We start from the raw sequence: 25836 nt of genomic DNA, 5'->3' as shown, positions 1-25836 counted from the left end.
TGTAGGGCTGAACAAGGCGCAGGCCGGCCGGGGAGGGGACCCTTGCAACGTCAGAGCGCGGCGCGTCACGACGATCGGCCTTTCTCCCCGCCAAATCGCTCCCCCAAAATTCCACCACCGCCGCGACCTCGCGATCGCCCCAACGACGAGCCGCGCCTGCGCCCCCGCTGCCGACCATGGCGTCCATCCGGCCAATGACGCCAATGGACCTCCTCCACTTCAACGAGTGCAACCTCGACCCGCTCACCGAGACGTACAACGTCAGCTTCTACCTCGACTACCTGACCAAGTGGCCGCACCTGTGCAAGGTCATTGAGGGCCCGCACGGCAAGATCGAGGGATACAGTACGAGCACCAGCTCCCCACCTCCTCCCCGGCGCCCCCGTCCATCCCAACGAGCGGACCGAAATAGAACACAAGGCCATATAAACTAACCACCACGCACCAGTAATGGGCAAAACCGAATCCTCCCCCTACCCCGCCCCCGTCCAACCATACACTCCATCAACGAACCCGAACCCCAACTACCTGCCGTGGCACGGACACATCACCTGCCTGACGATCTCCCCGTCGGCGCGGCGGCTGGGGCACGCGACGCGGCTCACGCAGCTGCTCGAGCAGGCGTGCGACGCCGAGAACGCGTGGTTCGTCGACCTGTTCGTGCGCGCCGAGAACGTCGTCGCGCAGCGCCTGTACGAGGGCATGGGCTACTCCGTCTACCGCCGCGTCGTCGGTTATTATAATGATGACAGCGACGCGTTTGATATGCGCAAGCCGCTGAGCAGGGACGTCGCGCGCGAGACGGTGCGCGAGGGCGAGGGACAGGGGAAGGAGGTTAGGGTCGGGCCGGATGAGGTGTGGTGAGGGAGAAGGAGAGAGCGGTCGGTGGTAGGTAAAACACTTTTTGGAAAATAAAACGGAAAACGCGCAATGGGGCGCGCGGGGGGACTTGGACACCTTTTTCAGATGGCTGTACATTTTGGGGAGGCTTGGATGGGGATGGTGATGACGATGGAAGAGAGGGTGCCATGGACTTGCCCCGTGAGGCTCGCCCCGAAGCTCGTTGCATATGGCCTGGGAAGCAAAAGACGGCTGGGAAGAGGCTTGCTGCTTGGGTCAGACAGGCACGTAGCTGAGCCGCACCAGGCCTTCATATACAGCCGTCAAGGGAACAAAAAAGATATCGAAGATGCCCCTGTTGAGACTTTCACATACATACTAGAATTTGCGTTTTATACGAGAACAATATACCATCACGATTTTAGAGCCTATACCGTCATTTCCCACGATACCGCAATTTTTCTCTCGTAGCTTCTGCTCCGACATGTCACGGCGTCCCTACTAGCATCATCCAAACTCGCCCGAGATCCGACTCTTCTTCCCTTCAACCCTCCTCCCCAACGCTGCTCCCCCGTCCTCTACACCGCCGCCGCCCCAAGCACCTTCAACACATGCCCCGCGAGCAAATCGCTCAACAGCTCATCCTCCCTCATCTCCTGCACCGCCTGCACCACCACCTCCCTCCCCTCAACACCACCGATCCTGCCACCCCCCCTCAACACCACCGAAACCCCCCTCTTCCCCCTCGCCTCCACCACCTCCTCGGCGCACTGCACCCCGACCGCCTTCGCCCTCCGCTCCGCCTCCTCCCAACACCGTTCCGCCCTCCGCGCCTGCGCCACCGCGGCGGCAACGTCGCCCGCACCGCCGCGGAGCCGCCAGTGCACATCGCCGAGGGCGATGTACAGCTGCGGCGCCTTGTCGGCGGCGGCGGAAGAAGAAGTAGCAAAAGAAAGAGTGGTGGTGAGGACGTGGTACGCGCGCTTGAGCGCGTCGGCGTGCACGGCGGCGGCGTCGGTGGCTTCGTGCAGGGCCGCAGCTGGGGCAGGGGCGCCGGGGTCCGTTGATGCGTTGTCGTCGCCGGCGCCTGCTTCGGTGGATGGCGCTTGGTTCAGGTACGCGGCCTCGGCTTGGGCGTCGGCGGGGGGAGCGGTGGCGGTGGCGAGGGCGGAGAGGGCATCAATGAGGGCGCTGCGCGCGTCGGCGGGGTCGGGGAGCGAGGTCGTGGTGGTGTTGGCGGCGTCGTCGGTTATGGCGGCGAATTTGGCCAGCACGGTGGCGTACCAGGACGCGGCGCTGCGCTCGCCGCGGCGGAACTCGGCCTCGCTGATGGTGGAGAAGAGGCGGGCTTGGGCGAGGGCGCCTTCGGCGATGGCGGAGTCGTGTTCGCTGGGTTGGGCGGGGGTGGGCTTGGGAGGGGCGGCGGAGAGGCTGAGGGAGAGGGTGGGCGTGGGTTTCTCTGCGGAAGGGGTGTTAGTTGGAGGGAGACTCTGTAACATGGAGGGGCCCCGTACCAGGTTCCGGGACTGTGCGGTCCAGCTTCTCGAAGTATGGCTCAAGGGCACTGGATGTGAAGAAGCCAACAACGGTTTCGACGTCTTTGGCGATCGCATCCAGATCCTCGGCAGGCATAACACCAAGGAGATCCGCAAGCGTGTTTGCCATGAAGAAGACAGAGTCGAGAATGGCGCTCTCGGTCACGGCCTCCTCGACATTGGCGTACTCCTCTGCAGAGGAGCCCGAAGATGGCGTCTGCGCCGAGGGGGGAGCAGCCTCAGCAGGCGCATCCTGGGTTCCGGAGTTTGCTGCAAGGAAGGCGGCTTGTAACGACTCGTACTCCTGGACCTGCCTTTCGAGGCAGCGGCGGATGCACTGCACAGATTCTTGAAGCAGCGGGACAGCATCGCCCTTGTTCACGCGGTCGGCAAGGTCGGATAAGACGTTGGCCGTGTTGAACAGGATGTCAAGGTTGTCGGGGTTCAATGAAATGGCAAACCGATGCGACTCCAGGGCTTGTCGAAGAAGGTCGACGAGAGGAGGGCCGATTTGTGCGGCGATGCGCAGGTCCTGAGCGATCTGGTACTCTAGCAACGCCCTATGACGTGCATCAGCTCACGATCAATGTAATGAATGCAGGTAGCTAGGAAGTACGAATGCGTGGGAATAGAGACTTGAAAAACAAGATCGGAATGAACGAAATGCACGGGAAAGAAGGAAGTGCAGTTCAAGAAGGAAGCAAACGCACTTGTTGTAAGCCAGATCGAACGACTGCGGGAACTTCAGCAGGCCGGCGGAATAGGCGTCGATGGCACGCTGGAAGAAGCGAGCAGATTTGGCAGCATCTCCTGCTCTCCACTTGCCGGCGCTCTTTTCAAACTCATCGGCAGCATCGAGAAAGTCATCCTCGGTCTCGGGTTCCTGGTGGAGGTTAGTGATGGGCGGGGCGCGACATAATGCTGCGGCATACGGGCTCCTTCTTCTTTCCGCGCGCAGCCTGCTTGGCACTGGCCTGGAGGAACTGCTTCTTTTTAGGCATGACGGTGCTGATTTGTCTCTGCAAATTTCACTAGGTTACAAGCGTTGCAAAGCGCAGGCGGACGAGGTTGAGAAGAGGTCGAGACAGGGCTGAATTTCGGGGTCCGAAAATTCGCTTCCGCTGCCCATGACGATCGCGCGCGCTGATTCTCGACGCGACGCGGGCCTTATCTTCTCGTCCCCTCCACCACCACCAACCATTCCCCAGCTTCATGCCTTGAAATCCTCCCACCAGCACGAATCGTCCACCAGCATGCCTTGATCGTTGAAACAGACACCCTCCTCGGCCAGGATTGACAGCTTCTTCTCGCAGTTCTGCCCGCTCGGGACGTTGCGCCAATCTCCTTTGTAACCGCCGATGAACTGGCATCATGTCAGCGATTGCGGAGGTCGGCAGCTTAGTGGAATGGAAGCTCATGCTTACCCCGCTACTCGCAATGCACCGATGGCAAGGGATCTCGGGCGCGAATGGATTGCTTCGTAGGGCGCCACCGACTGCGCGAGCTGAGGAGCCGAGCGCTCGAGCCAGCGCTGCATAAGATGCGACACGCCCCGCGGGGATCTGCTGAAGCAGCGCGTACACCCGTTCCTGATATTCTGTCACGGCCTTCGACATGCTGTTGGTTTGGAGACTGAGCTGTTGACGGCGAAGGCGAAGGCGAAGGCCCTGGGCTTTATATTGGCGAACGTGGAGCCTTGTCAGCCCAGTCACCATTCCGCAACTCGTCGTTTATTGGTCACTTCCACAGCAGCGACCCAACGCGCCTCACACACGCCATCACGTGCCGTGCTCAATGACTCTAGCATGCTCAGGAATCATTATGTCTCAATCTCTGTCGTAATGATTCGTTGCCGGGCTCGATGGGCATGGGATTCGACCCTTCCGTTCCAAGCACGCCACCCAACTGAGGCAGGTGCACTATGACTCTCCCTACCCACCAGACCTCGACCTCTCAGCTGCCCAATCCCCCGGCATCTTGTCATCTCAAATCAAGTTTTTATCCCCATTTCAACCGTAGCTTATCAAGCATGGCCCCGAAAAATCCCGTCTTGTCGTATCGCAAGGCCCTTCTGGCCGAAACGAAGCCCTTTCCTCTGCCGAGCGTTCCGAGTCGAGAGAAAGAGAGCAAGGCTATTTTCGTTTTGACCGCCCAGGAAGACAAGATCAGGGAGAACATCCGATACCGCATCTACGACTTCTGCTTCGATCTCGTATACGATGAGGCGCCCAAGTCCTCGATTATGCAGTACATCCGGGTTCTGGACCTGCCGCCCCATCGCTTCTTCAACCGTGGCCACTGGGAAAACACCATGGTACATGGCCATTGGAGCCATGAGCCTCGTGGCCTCGCCCTTCTGCGCGTGTGCAAGTCCATCTACCACGAGGTCTTCTTCCGCTTCTATTGGTTCCATGTCCCCAATTTGATCCTCTCCGACGGCGATATACAAGGCTTACACTACCGATTACGCAAAATCCCTGAGCCGCATCATCGCAATGTCAACGCTCAGTTGAAATTTCGCTATAGACCGGCTGATAAGAGGAGAACGGAGAGCTCAGATGCCACTTCAGTCTCGAGGATCGCAATGGCGGGCATAATTTCCCTAATGGGGCTAGCCCCTCCAGATGCACCTTGGGTGGAGCATACCAACGTAGACGGGGAAAGAGAGAGAATAATACTCGGCGCAGGCTTCCATATCCTTGAGAAGCTGGGGCCACGAAATGAAGTCGAAGGTCTGAGCTTCGTTGGTAAGCTTGGAAATATGGTGTTTCGCCGGGACTATGGAGGACTGGACTTCGAAGCCAGCGCATTCAACCCTTCCAGAGAGAGATTTACGGTGTCGTCAGGAGAACCTCGGGAAGTAAACCGCCTCTACGACGTACTTTGTCACATTCGTCACCACCTTGAGAAGGCGGCCGGAGCTACGAAGCAGACCAGCGCGTATCTTAAACCGCTACACATCCAATCATCGGAAAGCTCACGTAATGCTGGCTTCCTGACGACCCATGAAACCCCCGAATTGGCAGAGGCTACAAGAAACCAGCATGCGCCCGAAAGCAACTATCAAACAAATACAACTCTGGCGTCCGAAGATGCTCCTCGCGTCTCCGAACCGACCGGTCATCAAACGCCTACTGAATCCCATGAGCATGGACGGGACCTATCTCCTTGGCCACAACATAATTGTAGGCGTTCCTTCGGCAAACACGATTCCACGAGCCGGCTTCGCCGAGGTGACCTTCTTGGACTACTTCACGAACTCAATCTCTATACGGTTGATTTAATTGGTAGCCTCGAACACACCGACGCCTTGAGTACGTCTAGCCCGGTCAAGGACAAGGAGCTTCTGGTGCAGGAAGAAATGAAGCATTCATCGCAAGGTGTCGAGCCTTTGCCTTTGGAAGAGGTGTTGCAGGCTGTTCCCGATGAGCCTGAGCTTGGAGTACTACACATCAGCTGTCCGAAATCAGAAAATGATGTAGACGAAGAGCGTGGAAATCCAACTACTTACAAGACAAGCAAAGAGGAGGACAGCCTCGAAAGCAGTCAAAAGATATCAAAGGATCCAATTGAGACTCATGGGCAGCTTTCGTCTCAGACGACGCGTCCCTTGCGACTAGAGGAAAGATCTCTCTCGGATTTTAACTCTATTGGGGTGGAATCTAATGGACAATCCTCGCGCGCACCAAATTTTGAAACCCGCATCGCACAGTGGATCACGCGCGAGAACGACTGCATGCCATCCCGCAAATCCTCAATCACTTGGTCCGACGGCAAGGAAGCGTGCGAGTTGTTCTCTCGTAAACGCGTCACCTCCTCCAACTATCGTGCCAGTCTTTCTCACCGTCCCTTGTCCAACAAGCACTCGTCCTCCAACGCAGCTGTCCACCAAACAGCCGCGCCATCACTCCGATCTACTTCATTTCCATGCTCAACCTTGGCCGTGACGGATATTGCGGCGCCGCCGACACTCACCGACGATGTTGCAAACGCCTCTACCGAATCAGCAGCACCAGCGGCGGCAGCACCACCACCACCGCAATCATCCCCAAACCATCAAGCCGAGAACTCCAACCCGCTGGTAAGTACGCCACCGGTCTCCATCGCCAAGCAAGCCAGCACTTCCATCACCGACCACGCCGCCACCTCCCCTCCGCCTCGAGATATTCCGCTCTTAGATACCACCAACGCGCAGATCACGCCCGCCGTGCACGATGTCACACACGCTACTATTACTACTACTGCCGCCGCCACCCCCACCACTGCCCTCAGCTCCTCGAAATCGTCTCGACGGGTATCATCGTCCTCAAACGCTGCAAGCATGTGCGTCGGCGACAGCAGACGGGCCGAGGACGAGCCCATCGTCGTCATCCCGGGTGCGAAGCAGTTCCTCACGCCGAAGCGAGACGTCAAACCCTGGTGGGAGGCAAGTGGCGGCGGCGGTAGTCAGAGTACGGGCGGGAAGCAGCGGAAGAGGAAGGGGAGGGAGAGGGAGACGAGGGGGAGCACGAATTCGTGGATTTCGTTGGAGTGAGCGAGTTGAAGTCCTTGATTTTTGTGTTTGTGGGGAGGAGGAGAAGCGGATGTTTCTTGTGTGACGACGGACTTTGTTGCATTCGGACGGACGGTACTCAGTAGGGACAATGAGAAATGGGTAAGTAGTTGATGCGACTAATTATCGTTCTCGTACGCAGTGTGCGGGATAATTCCTGAATGCTATTTGGCTGACGGGGTCTACATGCGAACACAACACATTCTTTCATGGAAGAGATATCTACAGCTAACCAATCGACGCGCTTAAGGAGCCAGCAGGTCTTGCTTCCTTCTTCATGTCTTTCTTTTGAACAACTCGAATGCCTGTATTCCGCAATCTTTTAGTTATATTCCAACCCAGCGAAAACCAAGTCATGTGACAACCTAACCAGGGCTTGCTTCTCATAACAAGCCCCTTTAGCTCAGTGGTAGAGCGCGACACTAGTAATGTCGAGGCCATCGGTTCGACTCCGATAGGGGGCATAAAAGTCTGTCGGAAGCAAGGCGCTCGAGCGTCTGATGCATTTTTTTTTTTTTCATTCTTGTGTTGTGTGTGGAGATTGGGAAAAAAGGGGGTCCGAGGTCCGCTTTTTGCCTGAGTCAGGAAGAAAGAACGTGGCTGAGACAGGGATGTATGTGGATTGTGTGGAGGAGGGCCATCGCCGAGGTGGGTCCGGAGCGGACGGCGGGGTGGGTATTGAGATGATTGCGAAAGGAAGCTGAGAGCGGAGAGGGGAGGAGGGTTATCTCGAGGTTGAGACAAAATAGAAGCTACGGTGCGGGGTTTATCGTTGGCTGCCCGTTCGGGGGTTAGACTTGCAGGTCATATATGCAGGTTGTCGTTTGGGAAGGGCTGGGGCTTGCGGCTGCGTGAGTGAAGCAAGCTGAACGACTGCACGTACTTGCAGGTTGGGACGAAGCTAGATGATGACAAGCATGCCCTTGTTGTTATCGATAGAATGACAATCAGGCCGAAATGCTACACGTTGCATCGTATCGCGCTCCGGAGCAGCGAAGTGCCCCAGCATGTGTCACCAGCGTCCAAGCAGCCGGCGGCCGCTTCCCGAAGATGGCGTCAGCCAACAAGAGCGAGAACCAGGTTCTGGCCGGTGGTACCGTGTTTGATGCGACGGGCAGGCGGTTGCAGTTGTACTCGTGGGCGTTGCTCCGGTATCACTGTCACTGCAATTTCCCGAACGGTGCGACGCGGGCGCTGCATGGTTCCCCGCATTAACAAAAAGAAAGAGCAAAAGAGTCACGAGTACAATGACTTTGCTGCTTTCCTTCCTCGACTGAGGAACATATATTACCGGCATTTGGTTGGGAAAATCGCGTCGCTTACGGCTTTTTAGCTTCGATCCGGTAGGAAGATCCGTCCTCTCGGGTGTTCTGCTGCTTCCTGGTATCTTGCATTGTTTTTTAGTTATGCAGGCCGGAAGTGAAGCCTTGGCGGATAGGGCTGGCTTGCAGGTTGCATGATGCATATTAATGCATGGCTGAGTGAGACCTTAACCTTCTTTGAAGGTGATCGATTTCCAGTCCGCACAGTTGGTTTATTGAAGCCTTACCCAAACATCAATGCACGAGAAGGAACAAGGCATTCCTATGGAGATCTGTTGCTTGATAGTTGAGTGTTCTTGAATAGGTTTGTAGTCGAGGATTAGTAATGTCTCTTGATGAGCCATCTGCTGCAGCTTACGGTGTTTGTTGTACTGCGGGTCCCCTCTCAAGGCTTACGTTGGGACTGCAGGAAGACTGTAAGACATACAGCGTTGTCTTGGGTTACTTGATACTCCAGCAATGTATTATAATAAGTGCACTGCAACTAGATTCTACGTGGCTGGAGGTTCTACGGCTTGGCCAGCTTGGACGACATTTTGTTCTCCGGATTCTTTCTTCGGCTGTGTGACCGAAGCAATACAAACTATGGCTCCCGCTGATGTCGAGAAAGCGGGAGAATCGACAAGTGCGCGCGAACTACGGGAGGGTGCAGTCGCGCCTCCAGGAACCGAGTCTGGAAGCGGCGATATCAAAGTTCTGGCTGACTCCAGTGTGTCGGCCAATGTCAAGACCACGGCGGATGGCAACATTGTGTTGATCCCTCAACCGAGCGGTACGGTATAGCCGCAGTCTTGCACTGGTCTCATCCTTAAACAATTCACTGACAACACTGTGATGCAGCTGACCCGGACGATCCTCTGAACTGGAGCTGGAAGAAGAAGCATCTCGTGTTCGGGGCCTTGATGCTGCCTTCATTCCTCTCCGATTTCGGCATCACCTATGGTGCCGTTACTTTCGAGAAGCAAGCCCAGACGTGGGACATGAGTGTGGCTGCAGTTGCAAATTCAATCGGCGGTGCCTTGTTCATGCTAGGTCCTGGTGGGATTGTCGCAGTCCCCTTGACTGAGAGATTTGGGAGGTGAGCAACACACCGCCAAATGCGTCGATTCTCACAGCTTATTCATACGCAGACTTCCGATGCTGTTCTGGTCGCAGCTTTCCGGCCTGGTTCTCATCATTGGTGCGACTTTGTCGCCTACGTACGCGGGGTTCACTGCCGCTCGAGCGTTGCAGGGGCTGTTCGTTTCGTCACCTCAAGTCATTGGTTTGACCGTCATCCATGACATGTTCTTCTTCCATGAGCGAACTCGCAAGATCAATACCTGGTGCATCGCATTTCTGGTTGGGCCGATCTTCGCACCTATCATGTCATCTTTGATATTGTCCAAGATCGGATGGCGGGAAGACTTTGCCGTGTTGGCCGGTATGTACTTTCTGTCGCTTGTCCTTGTCATCGCCATGGGGGACGAGACAGCGTTCGATAGGAGAAGCCCGGGTAACAACATCAAGGCTTGCGGGACTCGAGGAAGATTGGAACTGTTGACGGGTGTGACTGGCTGGAAAACCAAAGGCCGCCCAAGCCTTTGGTCCGTATCTGCTCAGATCCTTCAAGTGCAGATCAAGCCGCAGATACTGCTCCCAAGTAAGCTTTGCTTCCATCACAATTGCTAGACAGGCACTGATTTATTCTGTAGCCGTTGGGTTCTACATGGTGCTTGTCATGTGGACGATTGGATTCGTCACCACACTCTCGCAGATTCTGTACCCAGCGCCGTACCTTTTCACTCCAGTCCAGGTTGGACTTTTTTACCTGGCACCATGCATTGGATCCGTGGTCGGGGAGCTGTATGGCCGTTGGTTCAACGATTGGCTGTGTGCCCGGTATATCCAGAAGCACGACGGTAAATATCGCCCCGAGAACCGGCTCTGGAGCTGTTATCTTGGATTGGTACTTGCCGTCGCAGGCCTGGTAATATACGGGCAAGCCCTGCAGCATCAGCTGTCATGGGCGATTCTGGCGGTCGGTTATGGGGTCTATGCCGTAGCGCAAAGTAGGTGTTACGCGGCCTTCGCAGTCCAAAGCGCTAAGCATTGCCCTTTTTTTTTTTTTTTTTTGGCTAACTTGGGTCTATTGGACAGTGGCGGTGCCAGTTGCGATCATAGCGTATCTGCTGGACATCTTTCCAGACCATTCGGTTATTGCTTCCGCAATCATGAACTTCTGGTGAGAGCCAACCCATAACGTCGTCCCACGCGGGTTGACGAATGCATTGCTTACTTCAGCGAAGGCGAACAACTGGCGGTTTCTGCGTGGGCTATTTCGAGCTGAAGTGGGTAGCCCGCACCGGCGCAGGCGTGACTTTTGGCACCCAGGCGGCCCTGTTGGTCGCAAGTTTCTCGACAATCATCGCAGTGCAGATCTGGGGGAGAGAGTGGAGAGCAAAATATCCGGCTCCGAGCGTTGGAAGCTAAGGGCAGCTGGAAACGAAGCTTCTGCATTGCAACAAAATCGTACGATGAAGTGGCTCTAGCAATCGAGACCGGTTGCGCCGTGGTTTCTTCTGCTGTAACACGCGGGCGTAAGGCCTGTGTGACTTTGAGCTCTTGGCTGGAGGCTGCGATATTGCGAGACTGATTGCGGACGGGAATAGAGACCGGTCAGTTTCCTGCCTGCAGCCGCTGTGGCGAGTAGATGAGGCTGCATGGAGGTCATGTACAGTAGCGGATCGTGAGACGCAGCTGCAGCTTTCCTCGTGACTCCGTCCAGAACCTTTGCTCAGTGAAATGAAGCAAGGTCATCCAGAGTCCAGAGTGCGATCCCAATCAGGGGCATGGCGGATGGCGGTCGGGGCGACGCACAAAGCCTTCTTTGCGCATGATGGAAATGAAGACGCATCAGCGGGCGCTGCCACAACGGCAGAGGCTGGACGTAGTGGATATCGCATGGGTAGCGCCGATGGAGTGGCGGAGCCTCCCCTGAGCGTTGATTCGAGCAGTGTTGGACACGTGAAGCGTAGCGGTCCAAGGAGAATGTGAGTCGGTAGCACAGGTACGTGGCTGACTATCGAGCATAGTGCTGCAGAAACGTCTTGCAACGTCCCTTGCGCAGCAGGAGTTGTTTTTGCAGTGGGGGGCTGGCGTGCTGCGGCGCAGGGCAACGGCAAATTGCGGGCGTGGAGGAGCTGAGGGCTGAGGAGGAAGGAGCACTACCGGCGCGTGCCACGTGAAAGCGGCCGGGGATGGTGCTTGCAGTTAACGGGCCGGGATGCGGAGGTCGAGGAGGTCGAGAACACCAACAGAGCAGCTCGTGGGGAGAGCAGGTAGGGATGGCCGTGGGCTATTGGCTTGGCGGCTCGACGGCACTTGCCTTGGGCAGGCAGTCGGAGAATTGGGAAAAAGGCCGCTGCCAGATAGGGTCACACGCGCTGGGGCTGCAGCTGTCTCGGCACCGCGCATGCTGCTCGCACCCCATCTGCCTTATGGAGAGACACGGCCGTACAATGCGAGAGACGTCACGGAAGACAGTACTAAGTGCGGCATTGCGCAGCCTGGAAGCTACCAAGCGGGACGAGGCACGCAGGCGCCAGCACATGGCCCGCGACTCTTATTTTTGGCCGCTGGTCTGGCCTCTTCGGCTCTTGCTCCGTAGCAGCCGTCCCTGTAGGATGCGATTGAATTTGCTCCTGCCGTCAGCCGGCCGGCCAGAACCGCGGGCAGAGGAGCATCGAGGCGTGCTCTGACTGGCGAGAAGATTATTGCCATGCTGACCGGGCAGATGCGTGTTTCCACTCGCCTGCCGCACCGACTGCCGCCGCCCTGGAGCCTTGTCCCAAGCTGTTAATTGCGCTGCTGCTTTGGGCGCAGCCCTCCAGAGTGGCGTACCTGCACACGCTAAAGGCTCATGGCGTCGACAGCCCGCAGCAGCCCGCAGCAGCCCTCCGACCCACGCCCTCGGGGCTTCTGCAGCTGCCCGCATGAAAGACGGCCTGCCGCCCTTCACCACGCCCCATGCTCCATTGTTGATCCCACCGCCGTCGCTCGCTTTCAACTTCATCCACGCTCTTTGTTGCGCTTCTTCGCCGTCGCTCTGTGTTTGATACAATACGGACCGTTCCCGCTCCCATCTGCAAGGGGCACTCGACCTTCGCACATTCTCCGGCCGCCTGCAGAGCCGCTCCACGACCGTCCCCCGTTGCAGGACAGACCCCCCGCCCGCCAGCTCTCGCGTGCGCGCTGCCGTTGGGCGACCGAAGCGCTCCCGACACGCCTTGAAATTAAAGGATGCTTTGGCCTTGCAGGCGGGGTTGACCGTCATGACCAGCTCGTTCTCGTCTTGCAGCTGCACCCACGGCGGCCCGGCAGAGGCTGCGGATATGGCGTGGCAGGCCGCTGCAGCCCAGAAACCCAGGTGCGCGCAGTCGGCGGCGATAACGGGTCTGTCGCACCATGAGCAGCGCCGTCTGAGACATCGTTTTGCGCCTTCGAGGCCCGCTGCGTCTCGTCGCCGTCTTATAGCTCGGCCAGCGCCTGCGCCGCGCCCAGCGCCCGCTTTTCCCGCCTTTCGCCAGCAGCTCGTGTTCATGCTGCTTGCGCTGTTGTTGTGCTGTGGATGCGTCTCTGCTGCAGGGACTCAGACTGATCGGCAGCGGCTGCGTTCGCTAGCTCGCAGAGGATCTCACATCAAGATCGATTGGGATCGCAGCGCTCCTCCTCCCTCGCTGCAACGGATGCCGCAGCTCGGCCGCCGCCAGCCCGGCGATGACGCTTCTGCTTCCTCCGCACTGCCCACCACGCTGGTTGCGACGCGCACATCCGGATCCGCGTCCGCCACGGCCCTGGTCGTCGACACCGGCTCCACCGCGACCTCCATTCCGCAGCCGTTCGACACCAGCCTGGGCTCCAACTTTACAAGCGCCAATTGCCCCAATTTCTTCAATTCCTTCCTCGAGAACAGCACATTTGTCGACTGCGTGCCGCTGTCCCTCCTCCTCCAAGTATGCGGCCTCCCATCTCATTTGCATTCCCGGCGATCCCACTAACCGTGACAGACCTCAAGCTCCTTCTTCGATGTCACCCGCTCCCTCGTGCGCACCACACAGGTGCTGGACGCGTCATGCTCGGTCAATTTCGCCCAGTGCAGTGCCCTGATGGATAATCTGGCCACGCAGCTGGTCCACGACGACCACTGCGGCGCAGACTACAAGGCGAGCAATCCCACTGTGCTGCAGGCCTACAAGGGGCTCGTGGCGTATGAGCCGGTCTATCAGGCTGGCTGCTTGCGGGACGACTCGGGAAGCTACTGTGCGTTTTTCTCTTGAACCTCCCGTGCCCGTGCTGCCGTGCTAACTGCGCGGAATTCAGGCTTCGCGAATGCCATAACGAATTCCACATCGCCCACGGATTCCTACCCTTACTACCTCCCTGTCGGTGTGGCATTGCCCGGAGGCTCCCGGCCAACGTGCAACTCGTGCCTGCAGACGACCATGGACGCGTTCTGGACATACACCTCGAATAAGACGCAGCCGATCAGCGAGACATATGCGCAAGCTGCAGGAGTGGTCAACATACAGTGCGGGCCCAATTTTGTGAACGCGACAGTGGCGAAGTCCACCACTAGTGGAGTAACGCCGAACGCGTCGCCTCCAGGATTGTCCTCGGCAGCCTTGCTAGTCGCCTTGTTCGCCCTTTTGTTGTAGATGATACCCAACACCGATGGTGCCTGACATTTCCGGCTCCTTCTGGACTCTGTCATGGAATTGGCACGGCCGAACCCTAAAGCTGGACAAACTTACCAGGATCCCGCTTATTGCTTGGCTCTGGCACCTGATTAGACACGACTCGCAACCGTTTGCGGGCCGGCTCTCCTTTAATTTATCGTACCTCAGAACAGCCCGCCACGATGTTCATAGCGGCGCACATACACCCCGAAGGGCTCTCTCATACATACTTTCTCGTATACAGCGAAGGCGAACTGGAACTTTCTTTTTGATTCATACCCCACCCGTGGCGCACCGGACCAGTGCAGGGCACCACGCAGACCCTTCTCGAGTTGATATAGGAACCACGCTATGTTGGATAAAATGGCCGGGCGAGGCCTTGTTGACGAAGTTGACGATGCTGTAGATACTTTTAATAGACCATTCTCAATTTCAGTTTGAATTTTCGCATCTCGCATGACGCGTCCGAGGATCGGCGTACGAGCACCCGCATCCACCAAACCCTTGTTCCTGACTCGGATGCTACCGACTGGCTGACAGGCGACAGGCACCGATGGCTTGTACGCCTGCGTCCGTCTCCCCGCTGCTGGTTAGACTGAGATGAGATGCAGCGCCAGCAGACATGCCAAAGCACGTAGAAGCATCGCTGTTGGCGTAGAAAAGCCGGTGCAAGACTCGAGGTTGGCGGGGGGCTGGGGAACCCCGGTCATGGTAGCGTGCATCGTCCCCGGTTGATCTCCCGGCTGTGGCTTGGCGACGGGAACGCTCAACCGGCCTGATAGCTACAACGGCGGAGGATCACTAGCTCCTGTGTCCGCGCTTGAGGATATCTGCGCGCGGCAGATCTGGCAGCGGCGTGTGGCCAGAGCAACCGGGGGGCGCGGCGACGGAAGCGTGTAGGAAGCGCAGCTGGGAACGATGGCTGGCATGCAGACCTTGCCCAAAACACGGTGCGTTTCAAGAGGTGGCAGATCGATAGCCTTGTGTAACGTCAGCCTTAAACCAGAGCTCTGCTCGTCTGGCAAAAGGATATCACTGCACAACCGCCTGTACCCATCTCCCTCGTGCAAGCTCCCGCCGCAACCGCCTCTCCCCCCATGGCCGACCCAGCCATCATGCGGCTCGACGCCGCGCCCGCGCCCGTGCCCGGCCGCCGGCAGGACATCATCAGCGCCATCCTGAGCGACTACGGCGACAGCAGAGACCTGGACGACGACGTCGAGCTGGACGACTACTACACGCAGGCCCGGTCGCCGGCCGTAGCCCCGCCGGTGCCTGTGCCCGTGCCCGGCGCCGCTGCAGCGCTACCGGTGCAATCTGCAGCTGCGTCACCACCAGCAGCCAAGGACAAGCCGCTGCCGCCGCTGGTGGGCTTCCAACTGCGAGGTGGGTGCCCTGAAGCCCTTGCTGAAGGCGGTGCGATCGCCGCCAGCCAGCGACATTCTCGATCCCGGGGCAGCGCGTGGTAAACAGCGCTCAGCCCCGGTGATTTCGGCGACATGGCGATGGGCGCGGTATAAGATAAGACGGCCCGCCAAGCATCCTCACTGACAGCGCTCTCGCAGTGGCCGATGCGCCTGCAGCCTCGCAGTCAGGCGCGCCGAACGGGAACGCGCCGGAAGCGAACATGCTCATCTCATCTGCCTCGCGCTCGTTCCGCGGCCGACGCCAGAAACCGCCAGACCTGAAGCTGGCCCGCAGCAACGGCTCCACAGCCATCGCGCCGGCCACCGCTGCCACGCCTGCCAAGACCGACACCAGCTCCCTGTTGCCTTCCCTGTCCCACTCCGCTCTTCACCCTCAACACCTGCCCACTCCCGACCGCGCCAGAGCGCACGCATCCGCCCGTCTGCTCAACGAGCTACCGCTGCCGCCGACCCCGCCGCAGCCTCCCGCCAAAAACAACCCCCGCAGCCCGTCCGACCATACCCCCTCCGCTGCGGGTGCAGCTGCCATGGGTAACAAGGCCTCGAAGGCCGCCGGCGACCCAAGCTCGCCATCGCAGCGCTCCAAATTCTCCCTGCGCCGCAAGCCCGTCAGGAAGGATGCGGTGCCGCCCGCCGAAACTGCCAATGGCGCCCCCAAACCTCCGGCTCAGGGTGGCCCTGCTCCTGGAGCTCAAGCGCCGGCCGCGCAAGCTCCAGCTCCCGCTCCCCCTCGCGCGCCGGCATTGCACAACCCCAAGTCCACCACGTCACTGCAGCAATCCGGCTCCCAACCCTCGGCTTATCAGTCCGAGGAAAATACTCTAATCGAACCCGCCGGGCATTTGCAGTCGCCCTCGACCACATTGTCTGATGCTACCGTGGTCAGGGACCGCTCCAACTCACCGCCCACTGAGCCTGAGGAGGAGGAGCCGATCACGCCAACACTCAAGCCAGCTGCCGTCGACTTACTCCCTTCTCCCAGCCCGCTCCCTGAGGAAAGCCCGTCCAAATATGGCGTCGTCAAGAAGCCCAGCAACCCAGCACTCGAAAAACAGAAGGGTGCTGCTATGCACTACCGCGGCAAGAGTAGCACGGGCTTTGATATCTTCAAGGTAGGCGCCCGAATCTTGCACTGCAAATATCTCTTGGTTGCGCGTCGTTCACAATGCTTAAATCGTTTGTTCGCTTTCAGCGATTGTGAAGTAACTAAAGCTCCTAGTCGTCGACGAACAAACTCCAGAACACCAGACGCTACATGGATGCCCACTCGCCGCCGCTGTCCCCGACTCCAGAGTCTGTCGTGAACGTGCCATCTACGGTTACTTCGCCGCTCGAGCTCACTAGTAATTCGGCCCTTGTCGGCTCGACACTTCCCACTTCCGAGCTCTTCAACACGCAGCTTCGCCCCGAACGGAGCGTTGTCCCTAGGCTCAATTGCGTCCACATGCAATGTTTTCACAATCACCGGCGCTTTCACCGAAGCAATAATCGCGTGCTTCCCATCGGTTGCATGCTCTGCTTCTCTTGCAGCCCCGACTTCCATTGGACTTGTACATGGTGCGCCCTCCGCATCTGCCAGGGTTGTCGAGTAAAGATCGAATCAATCCCTCGCAAAAGCCTCGACATGTTCATCACAGAGAAATTGAGCGAGAAGATCGGCAGAGACACAAGCGCCGTGAAGAGTAATAAGGAAAACTTAATGGTCAAGAAGAAGAGGAGGTCAATGCATGAGCCGAGCCAAGTCGTCGTGTGGGAGAGTTGAGTGGATTGATACCCTAAGAAAAGAAAAGCAAGAGTCTGGCGGAATTGTCACGGTGTTCGGAGTATTTTCTCACTGCACAGCATTATCCGGTGTTTCGCGCATGCATCTACGGTTACGGTCCTGGCTCTGGCGTTTGTTCAGCGATATTCTGGAAGCATCTCTTTCCGCTCTCCTCATCTATGGAAACTGGATTACGCTGGAGGTATTGGGTTGTTTTGAGTGCCTCTCGGTGGTGCTCGAATTCGTGCTCGGAATCGAGAAAACTGAGAATGACCGATGTGTCTCGGCCTATTTCATCTGTCGATCGATTCCAGCCTGGCACACCTTTCTTTTTCCTTCGTTGTCTTTCCGTTGTCTCATAACTCTCCCGCTTTCTCCTTCTATACCCGCGTTTGGGATCTGCCCGTCTACAGCACGGGATGTTGGGCCGAATCTCCACACCGCCGGTGGGCTTAATCAGGATTACTTCGCCACGGTTTCTTTAGCTGGCGACGAAAGGGAATAAGAAGGATCAAGCATCCAAAGTCTCGAATGATATCCCCTCCGCCAAAGGTTCCTTGGCTGGTCAATAGATTTTTTTTTTTTTTTTGGCAATGAGAACACCTCCGGTAGCAGCACTTGGCATGTATAGCACAATGCAATAGTAATTCGGGGTCCGAGCGATACATTTTCCCGCCTTCGCCTTTTTTTCGTTCTATGATGCGTATTGTCCGGTGTATGTTTTTCTTTTTCCTTTTTCTTCGGGACGCGCCGTGCATGACGCGGCAGAGCTCTGTTTTCGCAATATCATTGCGGAGACCCGATCGAGAGAGCGACGAAGAACGTCAACGATATGGGGAGTGCGAATCAGAGTCTGGCGGATCATCGATCCGGGAGGGGATATCTCTTGCGTACGCGGCCTCTTGCGATCCTTACCCCTCCTTCCACCACTCTTCGCAAGCTCCAACCTACCGCTCTTGGCTGCCCGCACCTTTCAAACTCCATGTTTTGTGGGACTTGACGCTGAAGCGGGCTTGGCCTCTATTGAGTAGCTGCGGTGTCGGAGGGAATATATGGAGAATCAACAGATAAGAGAGAGGGAGCGGTGCTTAGATGCGATGCCACGTCAAGGGTACTACTGTTCTCATCAGTTAATATATCGACGATCGTGCGGGATGCGTCTCGTGCTTCCTGCGAGGCTTCCGTTCGGGCTATGCTGGTAAGTTCGACGTCCTCGTGTCTTTTTCCTTCCACATATTGAAGAGTGCTCACGGCAGAGTCCGAGGCCGCGAGCTGTCGTCTATATACCGTGCGCGCTGCGGGTAAGCTTACAGAAATGAGCGTTTGGGGTTGAGAAGTGGTCGAGGGCTTCCCTCGAGGTTCTCCACAGTACCACAGTACCCAGAACCCAGTACCCAGACTTGCGCGATTTTTTTCGATAGTGCAGTTCCGGATATGGATGCACTGGAGTAGAGATCGTCGCCGTTCTTACGCCCTGGCCACATGGTTCAAAGTCGCCCAACTCTACTTTGACCATCGCAAACAGTACGTACTTGCGGACCCAGAGAAGATTGACCCTGCAACGGTCCATGTGCACCCCCATGCGTCCTCAACGCTCGTCTGAACTAGCCACGTAGGTGGCTTAGAGTACTGCCTGCGCTCTTCAGCCTCGAGAGCTTATTCTATCGACAACAGTGGTCGCATCCTTCCGAGACTCAATGTAATCCATCGCCTAATAATAACGTGTGGAGGTCGGATCGAAGTCCTCCTGTACGCTGGTAGACTACCATATCCGATGATTGAAAAAAACGTTAAGAGAAAAAAAAAGCGAAAAGCTCCTCGCATCTGCCGCGTCATTTGGACGCCTCTCGGTCCCATCTTTATTCCTGTCACCTTTGTCAACGGTTCTCCCGCTTCATCTTCTTTGCAAGCTATGTTTCTCCCAATGGGAGTACTCCGCGAGCCGCGTAGAGTCTTGGCTGCGGAGTGATGAGTGGGGATAATCACCTTGTCATCAACGAAGTAGATGTCTCGGGGGGATGCCTTCAAAGCTCCGAATCCCCACCCTCCAATCGGTTCAATCCCCAGAAATACAGGGAAGAAAAAAAAAAGACTTCCGCGGGCAAAGAAATAGTGGGAGGCTAAGACGGCGGCCGGTCCCTTCTTTTTTCCTCTTCCCTTTCCCAACCAACAAGATCCCGCCAAAATCCCGCGGGCACCAGCTTCTTCGCCTCCCCGCCCGCCCTTCCGTCCGTGGAACTATTGTGGCGATCCTTCGGTTGTACTATCGACCTGGTGGGCCTACAGCTAGACCATCCATTCCATCTCCCTATAACTAACGCCCAAAGAGAGGAAAGATGAGCAGCAATCAGGCGCCCACTAGGTACTAAGTTGTTTTTTTAGCGAGTTTGTTGAGGAGGGAGGAAGCCGCAACGCCGTTTCGGCGGGAAAACTTCCTTGCGAACCTTAATCCGCGTTTGATCCGCACAACTGGGGCCGAAGGAAAGAAGGTTAAGATCAAACGGGCAGGGGAGAGGAGGACTGGAGAGAGATCGGCGCAGCTCAGTAAGCAGCCGCACGCCGCTTACAGAGTATGTAAGGCCCTTTCTTTTTTAGGGTTCCCCTCCCCAGGTTAGGTTTGTTCAGCCTTACCCATGGGCCCGTTGCGACGGCGTTTTGGGTTGGATTTAGCAACCTTTCCACCAGGCCAATGAGATCGGCTCGCCGCGAGGGTAGGGTAGCGATGCCGCCGGAAGAGGGATGTAGTGTACGTCCGTAGACTAGGTGGTAGTAATAATAACGAGGGATGCGAGAAGGGGCCTCGTGGCGTTTGGGGGGAGGGAGCTTGCGGCGGTCAATGAGCTGCGCACTGCGTAAAGGAAGCGTCCTAAAGGAAGTAGTCTCAGCGTCGGGCAGCAACCCTTCATCAGCAGGCAGAGCGTCGGAGAAAAAAAGGAATGCGAAATGTACAGCGCGCTTTGCGAGTCGTGCACGCACGGTCTGGCGTGAATTATTACATGAGCCTTTGCCCTTGCTGACCGAGACAAGGGAGATCGACGGCGGAGGTAAGACCGAAATGCAGCTTCAACTCTGTTCTGGAAGGACGGAATCATCCGTTATGGTTGGCGCCATCCAGCCCGTCTGAGAGGCGTTTTTTTGCTGACAGGGTCCAGGGCTGGAGCGTTTCTTTTCTTGCTCTTGCTGCTTGCTGCGCGTTTCTTATGCGCATAACGCAGGCACGAGTCACCCGCCTTTGTCTCAGATCCGGAAGGTGTGATAGGAAGCCGGATGCTGGACAGATCTCGTACATCACTCAAGATTGACTTCGGCAAGGGGGGGAACTGTTGAAATCATTACAGCTCGAAGTGCGCTTCGTTCCGTTCGCTGCTAACTCTCTGCTGCCGTCGGCAATTTGAAACGTCTTCTCCACCCTCTCCGCTCCCGAGAGTCCGTTTCGTGCGGGGTATCCTTGCTTGCGAAAACGCCACGACTGACTGTGCCCTTTCCCTTATCCAAGCCCTTTTCCCACCGCCGCCAACAAAGGAAGAAAAGGAAAATGCAAGTACGTATGTGCAAAGGAGCGAACGAAGTGTGTTCAAAGGAAAGAAAAGGACAGGCAGCACCACGCTTGTGCTATCAATTGATGGGGTATCTTCCAACGCCTTTCGGCAGCCCTGAGCAATGTCGCCAGGACGCCCGTGTGCAAAAAGAATTCTTGAGCAACCGCCTACGCCTTTTAAGCTCGCCGCAAGCTCTGCTGCGCGGCCATGTACGATGCTTCTTGGAGATTTGTGGGAAATTCGTCGATCGTTAGACTTCTCGTTCGCCTGCTTTGTCCCTGCGGGCTGCATGTTTGCGGCAGGTCCGCGGGCGAAAGCGCGGCAAAAGCCGCTGTGATGAAAGGGCTGTACAAAGGAAAGAATGAATGAAAATGGCATTGTGGCACCATGTGCCGTCTTGTGGCGGGTGGCGAGTGTGGCACGAGTTGGTCTAGACGACAAGTCCGCCAAATGCCTCGGCAACACCCGTGAGGGGCCCCTTGACCCGGTCCAACAGGCGACGCTCGCTGCGCTCGCCTTCGGTTTCGACCTTGGTGAGCTGCACCGTCGTGGGGTTGGCCAGCGTGCTCTCGTGCACCTGTTGGTCAGCTTGGTGCGACTCGACGTCGTCCAGGTCTGATCGCTGCTGAGTACTGCGGCTGGCGATTGGGGTCAGCTCAGCATCCGCGTCCCGGTGGAAAGACATGGCGACGCTGTCGTTGGACGCCTCGCGCCGAACGTCTGGCCGCGAGTTCGTGCGAAGAGCAGCCTCGCGGTCAGCGGCGGTGAAGCGGTGAGCCGTGTAGTGAGGCGGCGATTCATGGAACTCCATGACAATCTGCTTCTTCACATTGACGCGAAGTCGCATGCCGTCGTAGAACATGACATCGCTCGCACGGGGCGACGCAGCCAGAAGGACCGGAGCGCAGCGGCGGCGATAGCGGAGAATCGACGATGCCGATGGTTGCGGGTTTTCGGTTAACGGATACTTGCCCGAAGTGGGGGTAAGTTGAGAATCCACCGAAGCGCGGCGCGTAGTGGTGCGGTCAATGGCGTCATCCATGTTCTGCGTGCTGCTGTTGGAAATGTTGCCAGGGCGCGGTGAAGATGGTCTGTTGGGGAAGAGCAGGTCCATGGCAAAGTCCTCAGCATCGCCGTCGGTCTCGCCGAGCGGCTGCTCCGGTTGCTCCGGCTGCTCCTCGTCTCCGTCGCGGACGAGATTCGGGTACATGGTCCTGATGATGCGTTCCTGCTCAGCGAGCAGTCTCCTGGCGTTAAGATCGATGGCCTCTTGCCGGGTTTGGCGGCCGTCCAGCTGTCTCTGCCTGCGTCCTCTCCGGGGAAGGCTGCGATAACGGGGCTCGCTTCGGTCCTCCAGAGGCGGGCTGATGTCGACAGCAGCACACAGGTTCTCGATCCAGTCCAGCATTCCCTCTACCTCTGCAGCGCACAGCAGGAACTGATCCGCCTCCAGACGCAGCCGCATCACGTGCTCTCTGACGGGCCAGAAGAGATGTGGGTCGGTCTGGTAGACGGCCTGGCGCGAGTTTAGCGGCACTAGTTTTGCCAGCGGCGACTTGGGAATCAGGTCAGTCTTCTTGAAGTCCAGGGCGAGTCCAAGCTCGGCGTGCTGGAGCGAATAGGTGCGCAGCAGTTTGCCGGGCGCTGGCTTCTTGTTTTTCGAAAACAAGCTGGTCTTGAGGCGGTAGATGCTGAGCTGCGTGCCGCGGAGGATTGCGTAGACGTCTTGCCATTGGCGTTCCTTGGGGCACGGCTTGTCGAAGAAGTTGATGCATTCGGTCTTGATGCCCAGCGGCCCTTCAAATAGCACCGAGCACGAGTAGCTCGGCAGAGCTTCATTGGTAGATTTCTCCGCGGGCTGGCGCGGAGCATATGCGGGCGGTTTGGCGGTCAGGTCGGCGGGCTGGGTGTGGGTGTGGAAGGTGTTGTGGTAGCCGTAGCAGTTGGCGGCCGGGGAGCTGGAGTTCGCGGTGGTGGAGGTGGTGGTGGTGGTGGTGGTGGTGGAGGTCGCACGGGAGGTGTTTGCGGAGTCGTTTGCCGGGGCAGCACGCTGCTGGGGCGGGGGCGGAGAGCACTGCGGCATGGCGCACTGCATCATGGCTGTGTGTTGGCGGAAGAGCGCAGCACCCAGGGCAGAAGCGCTCATGATGGCGGGCTTTGTTTGAGCGGCGGCCGGGGTGAATTTGAGGGCGGGTCGAGGAGCTATGCGGCGCAATTGGCGCACATGTCGGCTCGGGGGTCTGGATATGACAGGCGGGTTCGCCTAAGCAGTGTCTGGATGGCGGTCGTGGCTCGCAGGTTAGCTCGGGGCGGACTGGTCGTTTTAGCAGGCCCGGACGTGCGCGCGGCGGCGTGTCTCAGCTGTGTATTTGGCCTTGTCGTGGTCGGGTGTGGCTTTCGTCTGGACAAAGAGCGCGCACACGCACGCGGCAATGGTCGTCTTTTCAGCGGGCTTGATATCTGGGCATGACCAGCGCGGACCAGGGGGGCCTGCCTGCAGCCCGGCCATGATCGTGGAGCGCGCGCGGGGAACTGGTGCGGCCATCACACCACAGGCCTGCGCGTGAACCACCAGCTCGCAGCGACCGCCGCCCGCCCTTCCAAATCCCCCAAAGCGCCCCTCTCCACCGCCCCAAGCCGGCTTTCACCGCAGATCGGCCAAGGCGACGAGCCGCGCCCAAGCCCGTTTCTCCTCCCGCCATGCCACCGCGCCCGAGCCCCGGCCTGGCCGCTACCGCGCCGCCGTCGCAACCTCACCCAAGGGCCGCTGTGCGACTGCGAGGCGCGTTCCTGGCTCCCAGGCTTACGTCGGCGCCGCCGCCGAGTCAAGTGGAAACAAAACGGGCCCCACCTCTGCAGCGGGCGCTTCCGGGGCAGATCTCACCTGAGGTCATTTCTGCCGGCTCGCGACTCGTTCAGTGCCGTGACCGCCAGGGTGCTGCCCTGCCACCCTGCCTGCAGCCGTCACGTTACGGCGCTAGCAAATCGCAGGGCGGCGCGTCGGTGGGTAACGCTCTGTTCTGCAGACAGCGACAGCGCCAGACCTGTGCGAGCGCCCCGGGTGGGTAACGCCCAGCGCGCCGCCCTGCTTTCGCCCTGCTGCTACGGCCTGTCATGCGCTGCCGGGGTGGAGAGCCGTGGTCATATGCAATGCCGCTTTTGGCAGCCAGAGCTGGCGGTCTGCGGGCCGCGCCTTCGACATTGGGCTTCTCGCCCATTGACTAGCACGCCCACAGCCTAGCGGCGCCTGGTGCTGGCGACTCCAACTCTTCTGCACTGCCGTGTCTCAAGATCTAGACGGCAGCACCGTTGCCCGGCCCCTCGCGACAGTCCCTATCGTCCGCCAGACCTCCCGCGTGGCGCTGAGCCGGCGGTAGCACGTCCAGGCGCCTCCCCACGAGGCCCGTCACGTTTTCGCGGTGCAGCTTCCGTATCCGCGCCATCTGCTGTGCCCGCAGGGCGCGTCTGGCACCTGTCCAGCTCGTGCTCCCATCCAACGTTTTCTCACTCAGCTCGGCTCAGCCGTGAAGGGTATGCGACGACCTTTTATGCATCCTTCCTCCTTGAGATCCGGAGATTATGCCCTGAGCGCAAACACCAGGCTCAGGGAATATCGATCTACGTCGACTAATGCAAGTCATGATGCTGATGGGAGCTCTCGGAGACCCGAAACGTCTCAGCCGCCGCCATCCCCAGCTGCTCAGGGTCATAGACGTTTGCGAAGCATACGAGCATGGGCAAGCCGCGACACGGCTGGATCAATTCAGGAACCCCGCACTTCGATCACTTCCGTCCATGGTCGGCAGATGATTGTACCAGGCAACTGTCCTGCCGGCCCGTCAGCTATGGCGACGGGAGCACCGCATGCCGTTTTGGAAGAGCACGGGATCCTTCCTTTGTTACACGAGCTGTGAGCCCGTCGGCCGGTGGTTTTCCAACGTCTTTCACGAGTCGCGCGGGCCCCATCCTGACGTCACGCTAGCTCTGTAGCTCCTCCGAAAGCCGCAGCCTTACGGAAAAGGCGGTAACTAATTTTTCTTTTCAAGGCTTTTCGACGACTACGTCAGTTGTGCACCTTCCGCGCCGTCAATGCGTTCGACGGTCCTCCTATCGTCGGCCCCGGCAATTGCATGCGCTGACGACACATCGGGGTAATCTCTGAGATGACGATTTACTCGCGTCCTCCCTCCTGTGTACGCCTTAAGTTTGACATCGCGCAAGTTGGAATAGACCTGCTTGAAATGTTGCGGGCGGGTTTGAGCGATTGGACCTCGCACCGGAATAGAACAATGGCTCAACAGCAGTGTGAAAATAGGGAGGAGTCCCTTTGAACCGGTAAGCTGTGTCCTTCTAAGCCCTCGGAAGATCATTGACGTAGGTAGTAAGCAGCGACTTTCAACGTGGCACTCTGATGCTGGAGCTTCAACCTGGAGCTTGGACTCTGCGCGTCCGTTAGAGCCTGAAACAGTGGGGGCCGCGCGCAGCGTGCAAATAGACCGTCTGCTTGTGGATTACGACAGCGCACGTAGTAGTGTCGCACCGTTGTTGTATTACCGAAGAGGTGGATTGGGCTGTTCCACGACGTGGCACCGGCAGTGCTTTATTGGAGAGGTTTCAAGGCCGTCCAGAAGCTTCTCACCACTCCGCATGATCGACAGACTGCTGATGGCGATGTGGCTGCAGTAGTCTGGACGGCTACTACACTTCGAGCTCTGATACGTGGTTCAGTCGTAAGCTGAAGCATGCTGACCGTAGATCAGATCGTGGCGCTCAACCTAGTCAGCCAAACGATCAAGAATAGCCCAGGTTGATGAGCTAATGGTAAGCTCTGGGGCAAGCGCCGTAGCCCCCAGGAGAGAACAAGAACGGAGCATATTATGTGAGATGCTTATATCCGCTCTTTTGTTCCCTGGCCCAGGCTTGGATGGTCGAATGGCTACCATAAACCCACACCAGCTCACCCTGCTTGAGCATTTTCACCTGGGAGCCTGTGGATCGTCAAATGATACGGGGCCAGTTACGTTGTGACAGCGAATGAGATTATATCTCAGGAAATAATCATTTCCGCCCTTCTGGTTGACACGAAGACGACATGATCACTACCGCAACTTTACGCGCGTCGAGGTCGCGTAGCGGCTACGA

The 25836-nt window shown here is 57.9% G+C and overlaps 6 protein-coding genes and 1 non-coding gene across 7 annotated transcripts; 5 read left to right on the top strand and 2 right to left on the bottom strand.

Moving 5' to 3' along the window:
• Nucleotides 1-176: 176 nt before the first annotated feature.
• On the top strand, nucleotides 177-864 carry naa20 (N-alpha-acetyltransferase 20; the record flags this gene model as incomplete). Its single annotated transcript, XM_066772347.1, has 2 exons — nucleotides 177-345; nucleotides 449-864. The coding sequence occupies 2 exons, from the start codon at nucleotides 177-179 to the stop codon at nucleotides 862-864; spliced, it is 585 nt and encodes a 194-aa protein (XP_066637626.1).
• A 1449-nt stretch (nucleotides 865-2313) lies between these two features.
• SLS55_000839 (uncharacterized protein) lies at nucleotides 2314-3376 on the bottom strand (the record flags this gene model as incomplete). Its single annotated transcript, XM_066772346.1, has 3 exons — nucleotides 2314-2935; nucleotides 3086-3258; nucleotides 3308-3376. 3 exons carry the CDS (start codon nucleotides 3374-3376, stop codon nucleotides 2314-2316), a joined length of 864 nt encoding a protein of 287 aa, XP_066637625.1.
• Nucleotides 3377-4404: 1028 nt separating this feature from the next.
• On the top strand, nucleotides 4405-4910 carry SLS55_000838 (uncharacterized protein; the record flags this gene model as incomplete). Its single annotated transcript, XM_066772345.1, has 2 exons — nucleotides 4405-4737; nucleotides 4902-4910. The coding sequence occupies 2 exons, from the start codon at nucleotides 4405-4407 to the stop codon at nucleotides 4908-4910; spliced, it is 342 nt and encodes a 113-aa protein (XP_066637624.1).
• A 2409-nt stretch (nucleotides 4911-7319) lies between these two features.
• Nucleotides 7320-7391, top strand: SLS55_000837. The gene has a single exon. It is a non-coding gene; the product is annotated as a tRNA-Thr (tRNA).
• A 1443-nt stretch (nucleotides 7392-8834) lies between these two features.
• On the top strand, nucleotides 8835-9920 carry SLS55_000836 (uncharacterized protein; the record flags this gene model as incomplete). Its single annotated transcript, XM_066772344.1, has 3 exons — nucleotides 8835-9021; nucleotides 9090-9235; nucleotides 9405-9920. The coding sequence occupies 3 exons, from the start codon at nucleotides 8835-8837 to the stop codon at nucleotides 9918-9920; spliced, it is 849 nt and encodes a 282-aa protein (XP_066637623.1).
• A 5551-nt stretch (nucleotides 9921-15471) lies between these two features.
• SLS55_000835 (uncharacterized protein) lies at nucleotides 15472-16697 on the top strand (the record flags this gene model as incomplete). Its single annotated transcript, XM_066772343.1, has 2 exons — nucleotides 15472-15480; nucleotides 15558-16697. 2 exons carry the CDS (start codon nucleotides 15472-15474, stop codon nucleotides 16695-16697), a joined length of 1149 nt encoding a protein of 382 aa, XP_066637622.1.
• A 4427-nt stretch (nucleotides 16698-21124) lies between these two features.
• Nucleotides 21125-22789, bottom strand: SLS55_000834 (uncharacterized protein; the record flags this gene model as incomplete). Its single annotated transcript, XM_066772342.1, has 2 exons — nucleotides 21125-22652; nucleotides 22785-22789. 2 exons carry the CDS (start codon nucleotides 22787-22789, stop codon nucleotides 21125-21127), a joined length of 1533 nt encoding a protein of 510 aa, XP_066637621.1.
• Between the last annotated feature and the right edge of the window lie 3047 nt (nucleotides 22790-25836).

Source organism: Diplodia seriata, assembly GCF_021436955.1.
Source record: "Diplodia seriata strain FDS-637 chromosome Unknown scaffold_1, whole genome shotgun sequence".
Taxonomy (NCBI): Eukaryota; Fungi; Ascomycota; class Dothideomycetes; order Botryosphaeriales; family Botryosphaeriaceae; genus Diplodia; species Diplodia seriata.
The sequence above is the reverse complement of the archived record's forward strand: the minus strand, read 5'-3'. Positions and strand labels throughout refer to the sequence as shown.